This window comes from Pholis gunnellus, assembly GCF_910591455.1.
Source record: "Pholis gunnellus genome assembly, chromosome: 18".
Lineage (NCBI taxonomy): Eukaryota > Metazoa > Chordata > Actinopteri > Perciformes > Pholidae > Pholis > Pholis gunnellus.
In genome coordinates this window covers 17,736,429-17,756,056 of record NC_136545.1, presented here as the reverse complement: position 1 = coordinate 17,756,056, position 19,628 = coordinate 17,736,429, and the positions used below count along the sequence as shown (strand labels likewise).

At 39.6% G+C, this 19,628-nt stretch overlaps 3 protein-coding genes across 4 annotated transcripts; 2 read left to right on the top strand and 1 right to left on the bottom strand.

Moving 5' to 3' along the window:
• The first annotated feature begins 2,434 nt into the window (after positions 1 to 2,434).
• Positions 2,435 to 9,987, top strand: hexb (hexosaminidase B (beta polypeptide)). 2 transcript variants are annotated; one of them, XM_079179568.1, is made up of 14 exons: positions 2,435 to 2,709; positions 2,839 to 2,990; positions 3,856 to 3,921; positions 5,291 to 5,337; positions 5,458 to 5,568; positions 5,660 to 5,761; positions 5,862 to 5,994; positions 6,143 to 6,323; positions 6,433 to 6,519; positions 6,669 to 6,741; positions 8,077 to 8,257; positions 8,684 to 8,774; positions 8,890 to 8,994; positions 9,638 to 9,987. In XM_079179568.1, the coding sequence occupies exons 1-14, from the start codon at positions 2,441 to 2,443 to the stop codon at positions 9,699 to 9,701; spliced, it is 1,662 nt and encodes a 553-aa protein (XP_079035694.1). In that variant the 5' UTR covers positions 2,435 to 2,440; the 3' UTR covers positions 9,702 to 9,987. The 2 variants fall into 2 exon arrangements, with proteins under 2 accessions (XP_079035694.1, XP_079035695.1); XM_079179569.1 differs by lacking the exon at positions 8,077 to 8,257 and adding an exon at positions 7,377 to 7,551.
• A 1,137-nt stretch (positions 9,988 to 11,124) lies between these two features.
• Positions 11,125 to 16,729, bottom strand: gfm2 (GTP dependent ribosome recycling factor mitochondrial 2). Its single transcript, XM_079179444.1, has 20 exons — positions 16,642 to 16,729; positions 16,467 to 16,551; positions 16,232 to 16,277; positions 16,039 to 16,136; positions 15,795 to 15,920; positions 15,613 to 15,701; positions 15,425 to 15,513; positions 15,264 to 15,324; positions 14,296 to 14,481; positions 14,118 to 14,198; positions 13,880 to 14,028; positions 13,141 to 13,281; positions 12,954 to 13,053; positions 12,681 to 12,867; positions 12,517 to 12,593; positions 12,298 to 12,436; positions 11,997 to 12,182; positions 11,787 to 11,902; positions 11,518 to 11,700; positions 11,125 to 11,420 (listed from the first exon to the last, which is right to left on the bottom strand). Exons 1-20 carry the CDS (start codon positions 16,681 to 16,683, stop codon positions 11,292 to 11,294), a joined length of 2,310 nt encoding a protein of 769 aa, XP_079035570.1. The 5' UTR covers positions 16,684 to 16,729; the 3' UTR covers positions 11,125 to 11,291.
• A 457-nt stretch (positions 16,730 to 17,186) lies between these two features.
• On the top strand, positions 17,187 to 19,628 carry nsa2 (NSA2 ribosome biogenesis homolog). Its single transcript, XM_079179080.1, has 6 exons — positions 17,187 to 17,323; positions 18,212 to 18,399; positions 18,489 to 18,639; positions 18,763 to 18,942; positions 19,071 to 19,263; positions 19,356 to 19,628. Exons 1-6 carry the CDS (start codon positions 17,321 to 17,323, stop codon positions 19,421 to 19,423), a joined length of 783 nt encoding a protein of 260 aa, XP_079035206.1. The 5' UTR covers positions 17,187 to 17,320; the 3' UTR covers positions 19,424 to 19,628.

The window sequence follows — 19,628 nt, the reverse complement described above, 5'->3', positions numbered from 1 at the left end:
TGTTAGTTGTACAAAACTATGTTCATATGACACTCATTGGATGTACATGTACAATCAGCAACAAATAGTGATGAGTAAATTAAAACAGTTTACAGTTCACAATCATGTCATGGTTTAAGTTTGGATAACAATAATACATAGGCTAGTACTGGGTATAGCTAACATAGTTTATTTTTTAGAGTGAAACTTTAGTTTTAAGCTGCATAAAGCAAAGACATGGGAGGGACTCTTTGCGGAAGGTGAACTACACTGTTACAGTGAAGTAAATGAAATGCATTGTTTGTGTTGTGATTTTTTTTAAACTACAGGGATACATTTAAAAACAATACCATATAGAAAAGACCATAACGTTTGACTGAGTCACATCAAACTCACCAGTGAAGGCCATACACACATATAAATCCTATAGGATTATAAAGACATTGTGGTTTTTGGTTGGGGTAGCTGGGAACAGGAAGTCCAATTATATCCCTGGACATCTTGTGTGAGTCACATCTGCGGTCCTTGTTGACGAGACTTTTGGCTGTGACTAAACTTTTCAGTGGACCCTTGAGGCTATGATGTTGGTATTTTGTTTGTTTTTATGGGTTTGTGTTGCGGCGATTAGAGCTGTGACACACTCGCATCTGATTTCTTTTCCCATAAAATATTTTTATGAAGACAGAAATTACACTATTACTGTTGCTTCATAGTCAGTATATGACAGCACAGTGTTCCTTAGAGAAGTGTTTAGTTGTGAAAAAAACTAATTATGGCAGCAAGTGTTTCATATACCTACATGACAGGAGAGACATCTAGTGGACAAAGTGTTCCTGGGACAACTAGTTCCAAAGATCGAAAGCTGGAACTGGAGGAATAATTTAATTATTAACCCTCTAGTGTGGTTGACATTGACTTTACTTCCTCGTTGTTTGGGCTCTCAAAGACCGGCTGCTGTCTGTGTGAAAATAACAACATCTGCTAAATCAATCTTTGCTTTAATACTTGCAAGTTTGAAGGTGACAAAATACAAATACAGGCAATGCATGAACAAATATATGTTCATTCTTTTTGCTCAAGGTTCATTCACATATAATGAAATGTATTTTATGCTACATAGTCGACTAAGGTTTGGGGTCAATTAGACCTCTGGTCTAAATCCCTGTTAGACCTCTTATGGACAAACCTTTTAGAATTTTAATAAGATAAATTCAAATCAGACTAATTTGGGATGGGAAATTCTTTTTATTTAGCATTTATTTTACAGACTGTTGATAAATGATTGATATAGTGGTGTGCAGAAAAACATCTTTAGGGCAGTAAATGCTCCATACATATGACACCAGCGACACCTAGTGGACAATACTATTCCTGGGAGTGAAGTTGATTGTCACAGTGTCAACAGATCCGGAAAGCCATCATGAGAATGTGTATTTGTAAGATTTAGAGTACTTTAGAAATAATAAAAAAATTGGCAAACAACACATATTTATTGTATTGAGGTTTGAAGTTAAGTTAAGTTTGTGTCTGTTTATTGTTTCAGCTTTTATTTATCTCATGTCAACTCAAATGAAGAGTGAGTAAACACATGCTATATTAAAGTAAAGGTTAAGGTTTGCTAGTTGCACAAAGTAACAGCTCTCTCTCTCTCGCTCTCTCTCTCTCTCTCTCTCTCTCTCTCTCTCTCTCTCTCTCTCTCTCTCTCTCTGGTTTGTCCTGTCATGAGCTTTTACTGTAAACCACATACCACTCTACACCTTGAGAAACGGGTCGAGCACAATTGTAATCTACTTTTTGAAGTACGGAAGAAGAAAGACATTAAACTGTTCAACGCGTCTTTAATGTTTTAATCTACCACATATATATCCTTTTTTATGTTCGCTTTTATGTAAAGCACTTTGTTATGAAAGCCCATTTGTGTCAATGTGATGAAAGAAATAAAGATCCTGTAAGTCATTATAATGAGAAACTTTCTCATAATTATGACTTACTATCTCATACTAAATAGATACTAAGTCATCATTTTGAGAAAGTTTCTCATTATAATGACTTACAGATCTTTATTCTTTCATCACAGTGGTAGAAATGGGCTTCCACACCTTTGTGTTGCATTTTATGCGTGAATTGTGCAACAGAGCATTTATTTCTTTACTTACTTATCTCCAACATATAACAGCAAGATAAAAACTAAATGACACCATAATCTTAAATTGCGCGTGCATCAATTAGATGCTATAATAATGATGTATGTATAACTTAAGATGTATTCTTTGTTGTTGCCTTGCATCCTCATTTTTAATAATGAATGAGGAACTATTTGAAGTTTTCAAGGCAGTCGGGGTTGTGTTTCCCCTTTAAATCTTTGCACAATCTACTTCCGCATGACAAGTCCCGCCCAGTTCCCTGCATATACCTCTATGTTGTGATCGTCAGTCCCGTGATTCTGCTGCCTGTCACCAAAATGATCACTTCTCTGAAGCTCACACTGGTGTTGCTGGCCCTCGGCTTCTCACAGGGGCAGCAGCACAACTACGTTGACCAATTCGAGGAAGAGGCCGAGGCTGAGCGCGTTGTTGGGGCGTCAAAGTACGGAGCCCTGTGGCCTCTGCCGCAGAAAGTGAAAATCTCAGATGTTTCATTCAAGTTGTCCAGCGCCAGCTTCAAAATATCCGACGCCAAAGAGTCATCCGCTGGGCCGGGCTGCAGCCTCCTGCAGACCGCGTACAAGAGGTAAGAAGTTTAGGTCGAGTTCTCTTGTTTATTGTGAGTGAGTATAAAGCGCCGTGTTGCATTCAGGGACCCCCTAACCGCATGACAGACAAAATAACCCGTCCTCCCATTCACCGGCTCCCTCAACAGGTATTACAAGTACGTGTTTGGGAGCGCTAAATGGCAGGAGCTGAGTAAAAGCAGGCCGACAGGCCCCGCTGTGCTGCTGGAGCTGCAGGTGTGGATCACATCACCTGACTCTGAATGTGACGGTTATCCAAGTGTTTCATCGGACGAGTCATGTGAGTCTCTTCTCTTCCTCATTGACGTCATATTTCTGCATTTACAAGTACTTTCATTTTTGATACTTTACATTTAGCCAATACTGCCTACATACTTTTACTTAACTGATGTTTTCACAGCAGTAGTTTTACTTGTGATGGAGTATTTTTATATTGCAGTATTGCTACTTTTTCTTGAGTTATTGATCTGAATACTTCCTCCACCATTGCTTTTGCAGCAATGGAAGTTGCATACTGTTATCTGCAGGCCCCTGCAGATAACAGTATGCAGTGTGAAAAACAACATTCTACTTTATACTTTGCAGTGGTGGCGCAAACCAACAAGCAAGCCCATTTACTCCAGTGCTGTATGATTTTAAGGTGTTATTCCATACCCCTTCTTTACTACATTTCAACTTTTGAAATGTTGATTCTACAGGACAAAAACATTTGAAACATGTCTGATTGTTTGCAATTTCACAAAAGTGACATTTCCATTCTAAACTTCTTACATTGTTAAACTCAAATTTAATTTACAACAGTTTAAGTCTTCATTGAAAGCAGACCTTTTACTTCTAACAGAGTATTTTTAAATTTTTTGTATTGATACTTTTACTTAAAGTAAATGATCTGAATACTTTGACATCGGCACATCTATCTGATTCTTCGTACTAACAACCAGAGACAGGATGTATACTTAGGACTTACCGGTGGAGTTAGAGATTTCCTGGTCGGTAGGTACTAGGATTAACACGTTCAATGTAGACCAAATGTTTAAAGCCCCCCTGAGTATTTAAGAACATGACGTAAGTATCATAATAACCCCCATCCAAGCTTTGTCAGCACTGACTATGCAAATGAAATACACAACTGTTTGTGTCCACAGATGAGCTGACGGTGGATCAGCCGTATGCTGTCTTGAAAGCGCCGAAGGTCTGGGGAGCCTTGCATGGTAGGATTTCTTTATGCCCATTATAGCACCAAACTCTGCATTAGGGCTGCAGCCAACAGTTATTTCCTCTATCAATTAATCAGTGTATCAGAATTTCCAACATTGCAATTCCTCAGAGCCCAAAGTAATGATTTTAACATGCTGTTTATATGTTGGTTGAAATTAAAGATATGTGTAGTTTTGGTTTTCCAAATGTGCAAGGTGTTGTAATTAATGCAGTGCTTACTCTGAATCAACACTACAGGGATACGGAATAAGAGTTTTTCAAATAAAAATAAAGTAACTAAAAAAGTAACTTTAAAAGTAAAGTAACTAAAAAAGTAACTTTAAAAGTAAAGTAACTTTAAAAGTAACTAAAAAAGTAAAGTAACTAAAAAAGTAACTTTAAAAGTAAAGTAACTAAAAAAGTAACTTTAAAAGTAAAGTAACTGAAAAAGTAACTAAAAAAGTAAAGTAACTAAAAAAGTAACTTTAAAAGTAAAGTAACTAAAAAAGTAACTAAAAAAGTAAAGTAACTAAAAAAGTAACTTTAAAAGTAAAGTAACTAAAAAAGTAACTTTAAAAGTAAAGTAACTTTAAAAGTAACTAAAAAAGTAAAGTAACTAAAAAAGTAACTAAAAAAGTAAAGTAACTAAAAAAGTAACTTTAAAAGTAAAGTAACTAAAAAAGTAAAGTAACTAAAAAAGTAACTTTAAAAGTAAAGTAACTTTAAAAGTAACTAAAAAAGTAAAGTAACTAAAAAAGTAACGTAACTAAAAAAGTAACTTTAAAAGTAAAGTAACTAAAAAAGTAACTAAAAAAGTAAAGTAACTAAAAAAGTAACTTTAAAAGTAAAGTAACTAGAAAACATGCTTCTCTGGCCCAGAACCCAAAGATATTCAATGTACAATAAACTTAAAAACAGAGAAAAGCTGAAAATCCAAGAAGCTGGAAACGGATAGTTTTGGACATTTGTGCTTGATAAATAGCTTAAAGGCATATTTCATTATTTTGTGAAATATATTCATATTTAACAGCAGACATATGAGTGGTATCGATCTTCTCATCGGACTCTCAGCCAGAACCCAATTAAGTATATTTCCCAAAATGTGAAGCTGATTAATCAATCATCACAACTGCAGTTGATTATTTAGTTTGAATATGTTAGTTTGTGTAAACATCACTCCATGTTTATGTATTATGTGCAATCAAAAGCTGTTGTTTTGGCGTCACTCCCTGCAACACAAAACGACAATGTGTTTCTGTTACTGTGGAACTTTGCTCACATATCTAGGGTGTGTTTTCAAATGACAGCAACTACATTTTATGGTATCATAAAAACTGATGATTACGAACAATGTGTTTTTATTTTTTGTGGCATCGCTTTCAGGTCTGGAAACGTTCAGCCAGTTGGTGTATGAAGATGAATATGGAGCTGTAAGTGAAGGACAATAAGACTCTTATACACCTTTTTTTATTATTTTCTATCAAGGGTCAACTGCATGTGAGCCAGGTTTAGGCACTTTTTAGGCTGATTTCCACTTTGCGTCTTTTCAGAAAAGCATCAATTCGACAACAATCAGTGACTTCCCCAGATTTGCACATCGAGGCATCTTACTGGACAGCTCTCGGCATTTCCTGCCCATTAAAGTCCTCTTGGCTAATCTGGTACGTCAATAAGATCATTTTGTTTTTGGTTTCTCCTTTTTGAATTTTATTCACTGCTTTATTTTAACTTTTTCTTTTTTTTTTTTTACAGGAAACAATGGCAATGAACAAATTCAATGTTTTCCACTGGCACATCGTGGATGATCCATCCTTCCCATACCTGAGCCGAACGTTCCCACAGCTGAGCCAGCAGGTCAGACAGACTATCGGTGTTAAATCTCAGCAAAGACAAAAGTCGAGTTTTTTTCATATCAAGACTACTATTTTTCACAATTCATTAAAAATGTTCACAGGGAGCTTACCACCCGTACACACATGTGTATACACCCGCTGACGTGAAGATGGTGATTGAGTTTGGCCGTCTGCGAGGCATTCGTGTTATCCCGGAGTTTGACACTCCAGGACACACACAGTCTTGGGGCAAAGGTGAGTTTTCTGTATTTTCACCACCATTTTATTACGTCTTCTTGATTAAGATGTCGGATGTTTTCATCAAAAAACTACTTGGATGCATTCAGCAAGGATACTTTATATCTAAAAGCTTAAAAAAATCTTCTTTTTTTTTTCTCCTCAGGCCAGAAAGATCTGCTCACGCCCTGTTACTCTGGCTCCAAACCCTCTGGCTCCTTCGGACCAGTGAACCCCATCCTGAACACCACGTATGACTTCATGAGCCAGTTCTTCAAGGAGATCAGCACCGTGTTCCCCGACGCCTACATCCACCTGGGAGGTGACGAGGTGGACTTCAGCTGTTGGTGAGTGAGACCGAGTACACGATGCCAACAAAAACTTCTCGTCAGCATCAAAGATCAGACAGCAGTTCATATTTGGCTGCTCTTTTTCTTTTTTTTAATCATCGTGCAGGAAGTCCAACCCGGACATTCAGAAGTTTATGGCTCAACAAGGTTTCGGACAAGACTTCAGCAAACTGGAATCATTCTATATTCAAAAGTGTGTTGCTCATTTTATTCTGAAGTATTTTGCTTGTTTAACAATAAACTGGTTATCAGAGAATGTCACGTTTGCTAAGTTCCATTCCTTATTGAAATGACAAAGAATTCGATTTATTCTTTATTTTGTGCCTTTTTTCGATCTCATAGACTCTTGAATATCGTCGCCACAACCCAGAAGGGCTACATGATCTGGCAGGAGGTGTTTGACAATGGTGTCAAGGTAACTGAAGCCTCATTTACATGTTGGAGATAATAATGATGGCCTTTCATATACTAACCGGTAGAGATGCACAGATCGATCGGCCGGTGACGGATTCCTAAATGGTTGTGTATAAATATCGACATCGTTTTAGATTATAAATAGGCGAGTTGACTCTCTATGATCGCCCTACATACACAGTATACAATCATGTTATCTGGTTCTTAGCTGATATTTATGAACACACAGTTGAATTTTCCCCAAAAGAAAAATTAGAAAAATGTTTGTGTATGCTGACGATTATAGTTTTTCGAAAGAAAGAAAATGGAATTGGCAACTTTAAAAATAAATCTGTGCATTTCTACAGACTAGACCAAGATTTTGGTTTGACTGATAAATACTTGATCACCAATTTGTGTTTTTTTTTGACATTTTGAGAAATAAGCTTCTTGTTAAGCTAAGCTAACTAGCTTCTTATGGTAGCTTCATATTTAGCATACAGACATGAGAGCATTCATCTCATCATCGAACACTCGGCTGAAAAAAAGTGAATAAATGCATTTCCCAAAATGTCAAACTATTCCTTTTAACCAAAACCAACAACATCATGTATTATCTACCCTAAACACAGTAGCTTGGTCTGTAACTGTTTTCAGTTAAAGCCAGACACGGTAGTACATGTGTGGATCGGCGGCGGGGCTAATGATGAGATGAGCAAGGTCACGGCAGCAGGCTACACCACCATCCTCTCCGCCCCGTGGTACCTAGATTACATTAGCTACGCACAGGACTGGCAGAAGTACTACAAGGTTGAGCCGCTCAGCTTCAACGGTCAGTTTTTTTTTTATGCAAAGATGATTTAATTTGGACATGGTCAATTGAGGCAAAAAAAAAAAGAATTGTGGATTTTGTTCAACAGGCTTACGCTTGAAAACTGCACAGTTGTGACAAGGAGAGCGAGTCAGAGACAGACATGAAGTGAATGACGGGGCAGGGGGTTGATGGTTTCACATGTAGTTCACTGCTGTGGAGGAACAATCCTGGTGTATTTGAAACAATGACCCGATAAACTAATGAGTGAACAATGCGGCATGGTGAGAAGGTCCTGGGTTCAAATCCAACATACGGGGACAAAGACGAGAGTGGACTGAACCTTTTATTTTCAGACACTTAAACATTATGTGACATCATGGTCTGCAAATAGTCTAAGCAGAAGTAAAATCCCAAAACACAAATGTCTTAAATGGACTTGAAACAATACACGGCTCGGACATTTTCGTCTTCGTCCCTGCACTCCGTTTTTTTATCTTCTTCGTCTTGCTGGTACTGATACTTGTGTGCATGTGTGCTGTGTAGCTGAGACCAGACACACTTATCCACGTTTGGAAAGGAAACAAGGAGCAATACCAGAGTGAGATGGCAAAAGTTACATCATCAGGGTTCCAGACCCTGCTGTCCACTCCCTGGTACCTGAACCGTATCTCCTACGGCCAGGACTGGCAGGGCCATTACAAGGCCGACCCGCAGGATTTCAAGGGTTTGTGTCTGCATGATTGATTCAATTGGCAAGACTTTTACCCCCCTGCCCATTATGACTGGTCATTTTCTGTTCATGCAACAGTGCTTTTTTCCAGTATTATAATTACGGGTGTTACCTCACTCACGTCATTGTTTTATTGTTCTGTTGTTGGTCTGACTCAGATTTTATTATTATGTATTGTTTGACTCTTGGCACGTATCTGAAATGTCATGAAGTTGTTTGTCACTCCTGTGCTAATATGTGTAAGCCTGTTGAATGAACAGAGGGAAAATATTTCAATATTTAGCTTTCAGAAAATCACTGATAAATTGAAATTAAATACTTCATTTAATTACAATTATACTTTCTAGTCCAGTGGAGTTTTAGATTCCCTGGATGTTGCTTGGGCTGCCTGTTCTCATTAAATGTGACATTTCAAAACAGGAACTGAAGAACAAAAGAAGCTTGTGATTGGTGGAGAAGCTTGTTTGTGGGGGGAGTATGTGGACGCCACCAACCTGACACCCAGACTCTGGTATGTTGTTTTCGTGACGAAATATTTTCAGAAAATGAATGCATTGTGATCCGTGACACATAAAACGACCGTAGACTGATCTTTTTCTTATCGTTTTGTCTTCTGTTATTTCCAGGCCTCGTGCCAGCGCTGTGGCAGAGCGTCTGTGGAGCGCCGTGGATGTGACGGACCTCAATGATGCCTTCAACAGACTGTCTGTGCACCGCTGTCGCATGGTGGCGTAAGTATAGTCTGTTTGTGCTATTCACATCTACGTCAGTATAGCTATGGATTCAGGTGGGTCTCAATATGAATGCAGGACTCTTAACTTAAGGGCGTCCCGCTGTACGGGGGACAGACAAATAATTACCAGGAACGATAACGAGGAATTCTGAGGTTAAACTTAATACATTTTAAGGCCCTTTCCATACATTGAAAGACCTTGTCGCCTCTTTGAGCTCTAATCTGTTAAATCAGCAACATAACTCACATTTGGACTCATGCTCGTATCCTTATCTTAACTTTCATTTCCTTTTTTCCGCCACGCCAGATTCAGCAAACGCTACTAACTTCAGATAACTGTGATATGACCAGCGTTAACATGATGAATGCTAACTGTGCGTTTATGAAAATTGTAAATTTGACTATTTCCCCCCCAATAATACTATATTGGCTACATATGCTGCTCTATATGTCCGGAAGTGTCACTGAAATAAAGAAGAAATGGTTCCATATGAAAATTACTTTAAACATCTCGCCAAAGCAAGGGGATCAATTCCATAAGTACCAGTTTCTGCCTAATCATCTAACAGACACACTCTTGTGAAATGCTACTAATTTAATATAAATGTATTAATAATCTGAACTATCTTTTCCTATCTAAGGCGTGGGATCCCAGCTGAGCCACTGTTTTCCAGCTACTGTCCCCAAGAGTACAGAGGTATCTGAAAACAACTGAAAGGCTGGCCATGGGAACAGACAACGGAAAGGGAAGCGAATTCATATACAATCAACCCAATGCTTGTATTTTAAACTGAAGAATCAAATGCCATACTGCCTTTGTGGCAATGTCACTGTACTGTACTGTACTTGTGCTCTTAGAAAAAAAAAATCTCTTCAAAAATCTGCTCTACACAACTCTTGATCACATCTAATGTCATAAAGCTGTTGAATTTATGAATGCACTCTTTGTTTTTTATGAACGTTTGATTATGAATAAAATGTTGACATTTTAGCTGCGAGTCTCTTGTTACAATTTATTTTCCATCAGCTAAGAACATGGTTCACAATTTGTATTGTCCTCGTTCCTGCAGTTGGTACTAATATAAAAAATATCCTTTTACTTACTGAATCTGATATTTACTGTAATTCCTGGTAAATTGTGTTTGGGTACTGGACATGATCTGTCTCAGAAGGCTGTTGGTCCCATTACTGAACCGTTTCACATCGTTTATTTTAAGGACGGTATTCTGTTTCTGGGGTTTCATAGCCTCATCGGGGTCCAACTCCAAGGAGAAGGTGGCGTTGCTGGATGTCAGATTTTTCTATTGCATTTCAGCTCATCATCTCAGTCAGGGGCACAGTTGCTAGCAGCGCCTTGTCATCAGGACGACTCTGGATGTCTCGGACAGTCCCTCGTCTTTAAGCCAAGTCCCCCAGCACCTTATATTCAGCATGCAGTGGGACACACAGGCGGTCACCATGGCAAGATATTTTCCTGGTTCCATGTTGATATGACTTTTTTGATGTTACGATACCATGACTTTTTACAACATGCTAAACTATGACCTTTTAAACGGGCTATACTATGACTTTTAAGACGCACTATATTATGACTCTTTTGACATAAATTTCATTCCCATACCGGGAATCGAACCCGGGCCGCCTGGGTGAAAACCAGGAATCCTGACCGCTAGACCATATTGGACCTTTCTTTTGGGACACATTTATGATCTTTTTCCACATACTATATTATTTTTTTTGTCGACATACTATATCACTTTTTTATGATCTTTTTCTCAAAAAGTGAGACCTTAGCGGTCAGGATTCCTGGGTTTCACTCAGGCAGCCCGGGTTCAGCTCCCGGTATGGGAATGAGATTTTAATATGTAAAAGAAAAAGTCATAGTATATTGTGTCATAAAAGATATTAAAAAAGTCATATGTCGAAAAAGATCATTAAAAAGTCATAGCAAGATGAAAAAAATGTTACATCCAAATATGTTTTTGAAGAAAACTGCAATTACTTTTAAACATATTTGTGAATTTCTATGACAGTTAAATGAAAGATTCTTCTGAAAAAAAAGTAAAAAATAACATTATGAAATATTTAGCTTCAATTTATTTTGCATCCAGCTAAGAACATTATACACCATTTGTTTTGTGCTCTTTCCTGCAGTGAGTATTCACACTATAAACAGCATTTTACTGACATTTACTGCAAGTCCTGGAAACCTCTGTTTTGGTACTAGCCATGCCTCTGTCTCAGAAGGCCATTGGTCCCATTACTGAACAGCTTCACATGGATGAGAACCGGGGGTCACATCAGACCACCGATTCTTTTAAGGAGGGTGTTCTGGTCCTGCTGGTTCATGGCCTCATAAGAGTCCACCGCCAGGGAGAAGGTGGCATTGCCAGATGTTATTGTTCGCAGGATGGTGGAATAGCCCTGTTGAAAGAAACGGGTATGAATAGTAAACCATTGTCAGGGTGGCCAATTAAACCAAAAACTACAGACAAAATGTTCGAATTGTACGTCCTCTCACCATCATCTCAGCCAGGGGCACAGTTGCGAGCAGCACCTTGTCGTCGTGTCGACTCTGGATGTCTCGGACGGTCCCTCGTCTTTGGGCCAAGTCCCCCAACACAGAGCCAAGGCGTTCCTCCCCGACAGTCACCTCCAGGGACATCACTGGCTCCAGGAGCTGACCTCCTGCTAGCCTCAGGGCCTACGTCCACAGAAACAGAACTGCCTCTTTATCTATTGATCATCTTGTACTTTTCAGTTATGATGCAGGAACCCATAAAGGTTTACCTTCAGCATGCAGCGGGACACACAAGCAGACACCATGGCAGGAGATGTTCCTGGCTCCATGGTGACACTTTGGATCAATGTAGCTACACCCTGTAAAGGATATCCTAGCAATGGACCTGAAGGTGGAAGCAAGCATTGAAAAGAATTTGCAATAATACAAAAAGGGCACAGTAGTTTGCAAGAGGGGAAGTGAGTTTTGTTCAATGATACCTTGAAGATATGAGCTGTGTACTCCATTCTCCACTGCCTCCTTCATTTCTGGTGATAGCTGCTCCCCCAATTCCTCTGCGAAAGCTAATTCACATGAACCCCCCGTAGCGGCGATGTCAAGGGGTGTGACGGCCAGCTCCGCTGTCACAACATGTCGTCTCTCCCCGACAGTACGGTCCAGCGTATCTACATCATCATTTTGGTAGGAAAATTTATACAGAAACCAAAATTGTGTCAAGTACAGTATGTCGCTGACACAAAATATCTAACGCACCGATGAAGAAATGATTGTTCGTTGTACCTGTAGTAGAGACCTCGTGGAGAATAGACTCCCTGTAAGCCACCTGTAGCGGCCCAAGGTGAGTCTCAATGCCATACTCTCTTCTGATTCGATCGTGGACGATCTCGATGTGCAGCTCTCCCATCCCACACAAAATGGTCTGAGGATGGAGACAATTAGTTGACTTGTGGAAGCTGCTCTTACTAAACAAACTCCTGTTTAATACAATGATGGCCTTACCTGGCCAGAGTCAGGGTCAACCCTGACTTTAAGACTGGGGTCTTCTCTCTGGAGGCAATTCAGTGCATTCTCAAGATCTTTCAGGGAAGAAAACAACAACAATGTGTTAGTGACTACAAGCTTGCTGGAGCATGTGAAGCAAAACTATAATCACTGTCACTGACCAGCCTGTTTGGCCATGGTGGGCGGTTCTATGGTGCAGAAGAAGACGGGATCAGGGACCTCCACCCCTGAAAGGACCACGCTGGCATGTTCCCCTTGCCTCTTCCCTGTCCCGCCGTCGTTTTGGGCTCGGCGGGCTGCAGCTGCTGCTGAAGCCTTCGATAAGACGATAGTGTCCCCTGTGACTGTCTAATGTGGGAAACATAAATAACCTTTTTGATGGGAAAATCTTCAAAATAGCGCATAGAGAATATCATGTGTGTACGATGCTCTACCTGCTTCAGTCCGACAGTCAGAGCGATGTTTCCCGCTGTCATGGAAGGGATTTCGACATGCTGATCAGCAAACGGCACCAGCAGCCTGCTCATCCTCTCACTACACACAACATGATGCAAAAAACGTTGCGACACATCATAAAGATGTTGGTCAAAATTGTAATGTATTGTAATCAAAGCTACGTACATGCTGTTCCTGTTGATGTTGTGGACCGCAGTTTGTGCTTTTAGAGTACCAGAGTAAATCCTGAGGAACACCAGAGGACCTCGCTGCTTGTCATGGAGAACCTTGAAGGCCAGAGCACACAAGTCATCCTTGTACCACCGCCTGTAGGATGATGAACAGAGCTTATTGTCTGACAACAGGCTTCATAGAAAAATACTCATAAAAGCATGGAACATTCATTAAAAGGACAATTCCAGCATGATTTTAGTGTTTGCTCAAGTGTATCCATCTTCCATCCATTGAACACAAACTGTGACAGTCTACTGAGAGAAGATATTTGTTAATCTGTTTGGCACATTTTCAGACTCATACAGTTTCCATTGTTGCCTGAGCTACTTGCAGCTAGCTTCTGTATTTGGTTGTTTTCTGTATTTGTAGCACAGTGAGCTCTCAGGGCCACCGTAAATAAGCTTTTACAGTCATCATTTAAATAATGAATGCAAAGGAGATCATCAAGTGCCTTAATCTCCATTCACTGCTTCTTTGATTCGTGTATTTTACTCTCTAAAATAAAAAAAAATCATATCCTGTAGTTAAGTTTCTCATAGCTGTGGATGTTTCAATATTTAAAAAAAAAGGAAAATGCACAAAAGCAATAAATAATGTGAAACATTGAAAAACAGTATTGGAATGCAGTCCAATGCTGGACATCAATCGTGCTGGAATCGTCAGCTAAGGTCTGAGTCGGTTATTCACTCACACCAGGTCATGGTGCCGTTCATTGGGGGCAGGCAGGTAGGCGGTGATGGCATCTAAAAGAGGCTGAACACCTTTGTTTCTCAAAGAGCTCCCACAGAGTACTGGGACGCCTTTACGGGCCAGAGTCACCCGCCGCACAGCCTCCTGTAGCTGGGGACACATTAGCACCGTTTACTGCTGAATGCACAAGTAACAGTGTCACTTTATAGGCTTATACTGTGGTACAATGCAACACTTACTTTGATTGAGGAAACAGCATCGAAATTCTCACTAAAATCAGTCAGCAACAGTTCAGCAAATTCATCATCCAGATCAGCAACCTGTGATCAGAGAACAGAAACATAAACCGGAGAAAGAAATCTGGAACATTTGAACATTTAGAACAGTAAACATTGTTGTAATTACTACGACATGTACCTGCTCAATTAAAGCTGTCCTGGCCTCATTCACCTCCTGCAGGAGTTCCGGCTCGTCCGACCGGTCAAGAGGTTTGCTTTCAAACACTCGTCCATCGTCTCTCGTAGATCTTAGCTTCCATGTCAGCTTCTGGTTGGTTAACAAGTCAACCACACCTGAGAAGTTCTTGCCACAGCCGACAGGAATCTATGAAACACAATGGCTCTCCGTGAGACATCTACATCACATGGTGACATAATCCCGATAGGTTTTAGGTATTCTATCTTTGTGTAGCTTGTTTTTTGATTCAATCATTACATATATACAGTAATAAAATATACATTTTGACTTAATGTTAATAAACCTGCTTGTTGCATGTGGTAAACCACTTATCAGTGAACTAACAATGAGTGGTGCAATGTATTTAAGTATATTTACTAAAGCACTGTACAGTACTTAAATACAATTTTGAGGCACTTGTACTTCTACTCCACTACATTTTGGAGGCAAATATTGTTCTTTTAATTTTGATAACTTTAGTTACTTGTTACTTTGTAGATTTATATTTTTAACACAAAATATAAATGAACTCATAAATTCTGATATTACATTACAGGTTAAGCTACGCAGCAGTATAACAAATAATCAAAGTTATCTTCACCTATAACAGCGGGATCAAGTGATGAACCCATTCATGTTTCAATAAATATCATCCAATAATATAATGTATATAATTCAGAAATGGGACATTCTGCATAATGAATACTTTTACTTTGGGTACTTTAAGTACATTCTTATGCTAATAAGAAACATTTTGCATTTTGAATGCATGACTTTTTACACTGTGGTATTAAGTAAATACTTAAGTAAAAGATCTGAGTACTTCTGCCACCACTGCTTATGATCACAGTTTTGCATATTAATCTAATAATTTCCTTAAATAATTTACAGTCATTATAAATCACTGTCTTTAATGCCATGTTGCCTACCTGGAGGAGGACTGGATTGGCTTTTAACTTGTGTCTTATGCTCTCAATGGAAAAACTTAGGCTGAAAGAAAGAAAATGAAAGACAGTTTCTAGTTAAATAAAGTTACATTTTGAGAAATAAGAAAAAAGGTTGTGTATGGCCGAACTGTTTGGTCACTCACTTTGCTGCAGGCTTGTCCATCTTATTCAGGAAACAAACACAGGGAACATGGTGCTTCTCTGCTTGTCTCCACACAGTCAGAGTCTGAGCCTGTTGGTGTTTTTAAAGCAACAGAACCGACCGTGTTCAAAGAGCGCCCAATTACAGGACACGAAAAAAAAAGAAGCAGTTTGAAAGCAGCGAGCTCACCTCAACACCAGCAGAAGCATCAAACACTGCAACAGCCCCATCGAGAACACGAAGCGCCCGCTCTACCTCGAGAGTGAAGTCAACATGTCCTGTAAACACACACACACACACAGTCACATGAGCGGCTGCTCCTTCTCATTTCCATTACAATGTGATATTCTCACAAGGATGTTATTTTCTACCAGGGGTGTCTATGAGGTTTATTCTATGAGTTTTCCAATCAAATGTGACCGCTGCCGACTGTATGGTGATGCCACGCTCCCTCTCCTGAGCCATAAAATCTGTGACTGTATCCCCATCGTCCACATCTGAAAGCAACAAAAGTAGCAGAAATAAATTAAAGAGACAAAAACAAGCAGGTGATAAAGTCCATGGGTAATAAATAATCCACTGTGTCCTCATCATTGTTTTTACCATCCTACTCACCTCCTAGTGCTCTCGTATAGCCAGAGTAATAAAGCATCCTTTCTGTGGTGGTTGTCTTTCCTGCATCAATGTGGGCCATAATGCCAATGTTTCGGATTCTGCAGAAACGGTGCACGGTGCACGAGTTAACACAGAGCCCAGAGCTGAATCCAAACAGCATTCAAAGAACTGACTGTATACTTCATTTACTTACTTGGATATATCAGGATTGGCCACAGCCTTCAGTGATTTGACATCATCTATGACAGTAAACATGAAGAACAAGAACATTGTACATCTATAGCAGAAAACACTTTTACTGATGATATTTACATACTTTTTGAATGCATGCCTTTTACTTGTAGCGGAGTATTACCATAACATGCTATTAGTACTTGTACTTATATAAAAGGATCTGAACACATTTTCTATTTATGAAAACAACGTACCTGGAAGGAAGCTGTAATGTCTATTTACATGACAGCTCACTCTACATCTGCAGCACTGGAGCCCAGCGGTTAATAAATACCTTCCCTGTGAATGAGAACGACCCTGTTATGAAGTCAACATGATATTAAGATAATATTTCACGGTCAACACTTGTCTTGGCAGAGTATATCTTACCCAAACCATCCTGCTTAATGCCCGACAGGCTGTGACACGCATCTTTAATGACTGCTTATCTTCCAAGCTTATTCTTCGGAATCAGTCTGAGCTTTGGACGAACCATGGTGGAGCAACAGTCAAAGAGGACAATGTCACACAATAACAATAGGGACAAAAGAGGGAAACGTATGGCTATAACCAGTAGATAAATTCAAACTGTATCACAGTAAAGCATCAAAGTGTCCTACAAAACAACATAATCTATGCTATTAGGTGCTTAAATGTCATGCTTTCATAATGTACGGCCCACAAAATACATCCCTAGAAACAAGCGTGTGGTGCTACCCTTTCCGGGAACAAAAACAAGTCGGTTCCGTCCATATTAAAAGTTGTAAAAATGTTTAATATACGTACATAATGCTATGCGTCAATTATTTATTACAATTCTATTTTTAAAAATACCTGCTTTGTCTTTAACACGGTTCAGTGTCACAGTAATTCTTAAGCGGATGCCGATCATATTAAACGAACGGACAACCCGTTGCGTCATGATGACGTACTTCCTCTAAATATCGGCTACGGGGATAACAACACCGAAACGACCCCAGCCTAAGCAAAAAACACCAAATACTGCGTCTGTACCAACTGTTACCACCTGCGACGCATTCTCTGCGACACGTAACTACTTAAACACAAAATGGTAAGAAGACAATCGTTTTTAATTGCATTATATAACTTAAATCAGGCATTTTTCTACAGGTTAGCATGGTGTGCTAGCATTAGCTTTAGTTCACATGTGGCAGGGTGAAGTGCTGCCCTGTGTTTATGGTGTTTATATTAAAACCTGTTGTCCTCCACTGACAAAAATGCTGTAGAAAAAGTAGTTGTATGAGCACGAAAGCTAGTTTACTTGTTTACCATCCATATGGTTAGCTTTATAAATTGTATGTGTCTGAACGGAGTTTATTGTAACGTCAAAGCCTTGAAGTAACGTTATGTTAACTTTCGTGTGAATATTCTTTACGTTGTATCTACTGTAGATGTCATTAATGTTGACTGATAGTTCGTAAGATTTGCATTTAATTATGAAATCTAAATGAATTTGGTTTTGTTTAAAGTGATAATATAGCTTAATTGTTTTTGTTCACGTTGTTGGCATGAGTTTCTACACTTATATAAACGAGCAAAAGATAGATTCAGGGCTGCAATCAACAATTATGTTCATTATTGATCAATGTGCCATTACATCAAGTCAATAGCCCAATATCACAAATGTGCCTCAAGGGGCTTTCTATGTCTCAAAGACCAAAGTGAAATCAACTTCTTGTGTTTCCAAGCCAAATGTCTTCCATTTACAATATTATAAAACAGAGTAATGCATCAAATCATCACACTCGATAAGCTGGAGCCATACATTGTTTTGGGAATTGAAGCATGCAAGATCAATCTAATACCAGGTGTTAGCCAATTAACACATTTTTGGTTGAGTAGCTTTTTACTCAACTGTAGATTTCTGCTCCTCCCTTTGCATTTATTACAGTTCATAATGAAGTTAAATTGACGTGGATGTTTGATTTTCCTTTCGTAGCCCCAGAACGAGCACATTGAGTTAGCCCGCAAGCGGCATGGCTACCGCCTGGACCACCATGAAAGGAAAAGGAAGAAGGAGAGCCGTGAGGTCCACGCGCGCTCTCATAAAGCCAGGAAGCTGATTGGATTGAAGGCCAAACTGTACCACAAACAGAGACATTCAGAGAAGATCCAGATGAAGAAGACGTGAGTGTATATACAGGACGTCTTTACAAACAAACCATGGAAACTACTCCAAATGAACAGCTAAACAATTTTCACTTGTATCTTTGCAGCCTCAAAATGCACGAACAGAGGAAGACCAAGCAGAAGAACGATGATAAGACCCCAGAGGGAGCCGTGCCGGCCTACCTGTTAGACAGAGAGGGACAGTCCCGCGCTAAGGTGCTATCCAACATGATCAAACAGAAGAGGAAAGAGAAGGCTGTAAGTACCACATCAAATATACTCGTCAGCTCATCACTTTTACGATGGTTCTATTCTAACGATATAGATGTGTGGAAATAACATAACTGATTTCTAATCACAACTTTGTTCTGTTTTCCGAAGGGCAAATGGGAGGTTCCCCTGCCAAAAGTGCGTGCACAGGGAGAGATGGAAGTGCTTAAAGTCATCAAAACTGGAAAGAGACAAAAGAAAGCCTGGAAGAGAATGGTCACCAAAGTTTGCTTTGTCGGCGACGGCTTCACCCGTAAACCTCCCAAATATGAGCGTTTCATCAGACCCATGGTAAGATTGCAGTACAATTGAAATGTATTGTTACGTTAAAACACGCTACCCGTCTCAATACTTCAGGCTTAATGTTGAATTAAGTACCTAACTCCCAAATGACCTTCCCTCTCTTTATTCTACTTCAGGGTTTGCGTTTTAAGAAAGCTCACGTCACGCATCCAGAGCTGAAGGCCACGTTCTGCCTCCCCATCCTCGGAGTGAAGAAGAACCCCTCCTCCCCCCTCTACACCGCTCTCGGAGTCATCACAAAGGGAACCGTCGTCGAGGTCAATGTCAGCGAGCTGGGCCTGGTTACACAAGGAGGAAAGGTTATCTGGGGTGAGTGCTCATCTGTGTGAATGGTCAGTGGATTTACATGCACTACAGTAATGTGATAAAGTTGTAACTGAAATGTTTCTTTTACTTCCCAGGTAAATACGCCCAGGTGACAAATAACCCAGAGAACGATGGCTGCATTAATGCAGTGCTGCTGGTATGAGACTCTTGACCTTTACACAGACGGTGCCTGGTAACTCTGAATTTACACAAATGTTGATTACGACAAGAAATGGGCTTCAAATCACAAGACTGACAGGAAGATCGCTGATGCTGCACCCGGCAGCACCACAGTTTTTGTAACGCAAGAAGAAAACGGGGTGATTACTGTGTTCAATATGATATCAATAAACTTTCATATGACACCA

Excerpts from the sequence above, each read along its gene's own strand:
- hexb (XM_079179568.1), top strand. The coding sequence starts at position 2,441 with ATGATCACTTCTCTGAAGCTCACACTGGTGTTGCTGGCCCTCGGCTTC. Across the intron at positions 5,995-6,142 it reads CACACAGTCTTGGGGCAAAG|GCCAGAAAGATCTGCTCACG; the intron begins GTGAGTTTTCTG and ends TTTTCTCCTCAG. Across the intron at positions 6,742-8,076 it reads TGTTTGACAATGGTGTCAAG|CTGAGACCAGACACACTTAT; the intron begins GTAACTGAAGCC and ends TGTGCTGTGTAG.
- gfm2 (XM_079179444.1), bottom strand. The coding sequence starts at position 16,683 with ATGCGTGTCACAGCCTGTCGGGCATTAAGCAGGATGGTTTGG. Across the intron at positions 16,137-16,231 it reads GCCAATCCTGATATATCCAA|AATCCGAAACATTGGCATTA; the intron begins GTAAGTAAATGA and ends CCGTTTCTGCAG. Across the intron at positions 15,514-15,612 it reads ATGCTTCTGCTGGTGTTGAG|GCTCAGACTCTGACTGTGTG; the intron begins GTGAGCTCGCTG and ends AAACACCAACAG.
- nsa2 (XM_079179080.1), top strand. Across the intron at positions 18,943-19,070 it reads AGCGTTTCATCAGACCCATG|GGTTTGCGTTTTAAGAAAGC; the intron begins GTAAGATTGCAG and ends ATTCTACTTCAG. Across the intron at positions 19,264-19,355 it reads AGGAGGAAAGGTTATCTGGG|GTAAATACGCCCAGGTGACA; the intron begins GTGAGTGCTCAT and ends TTTACTTCCCAG.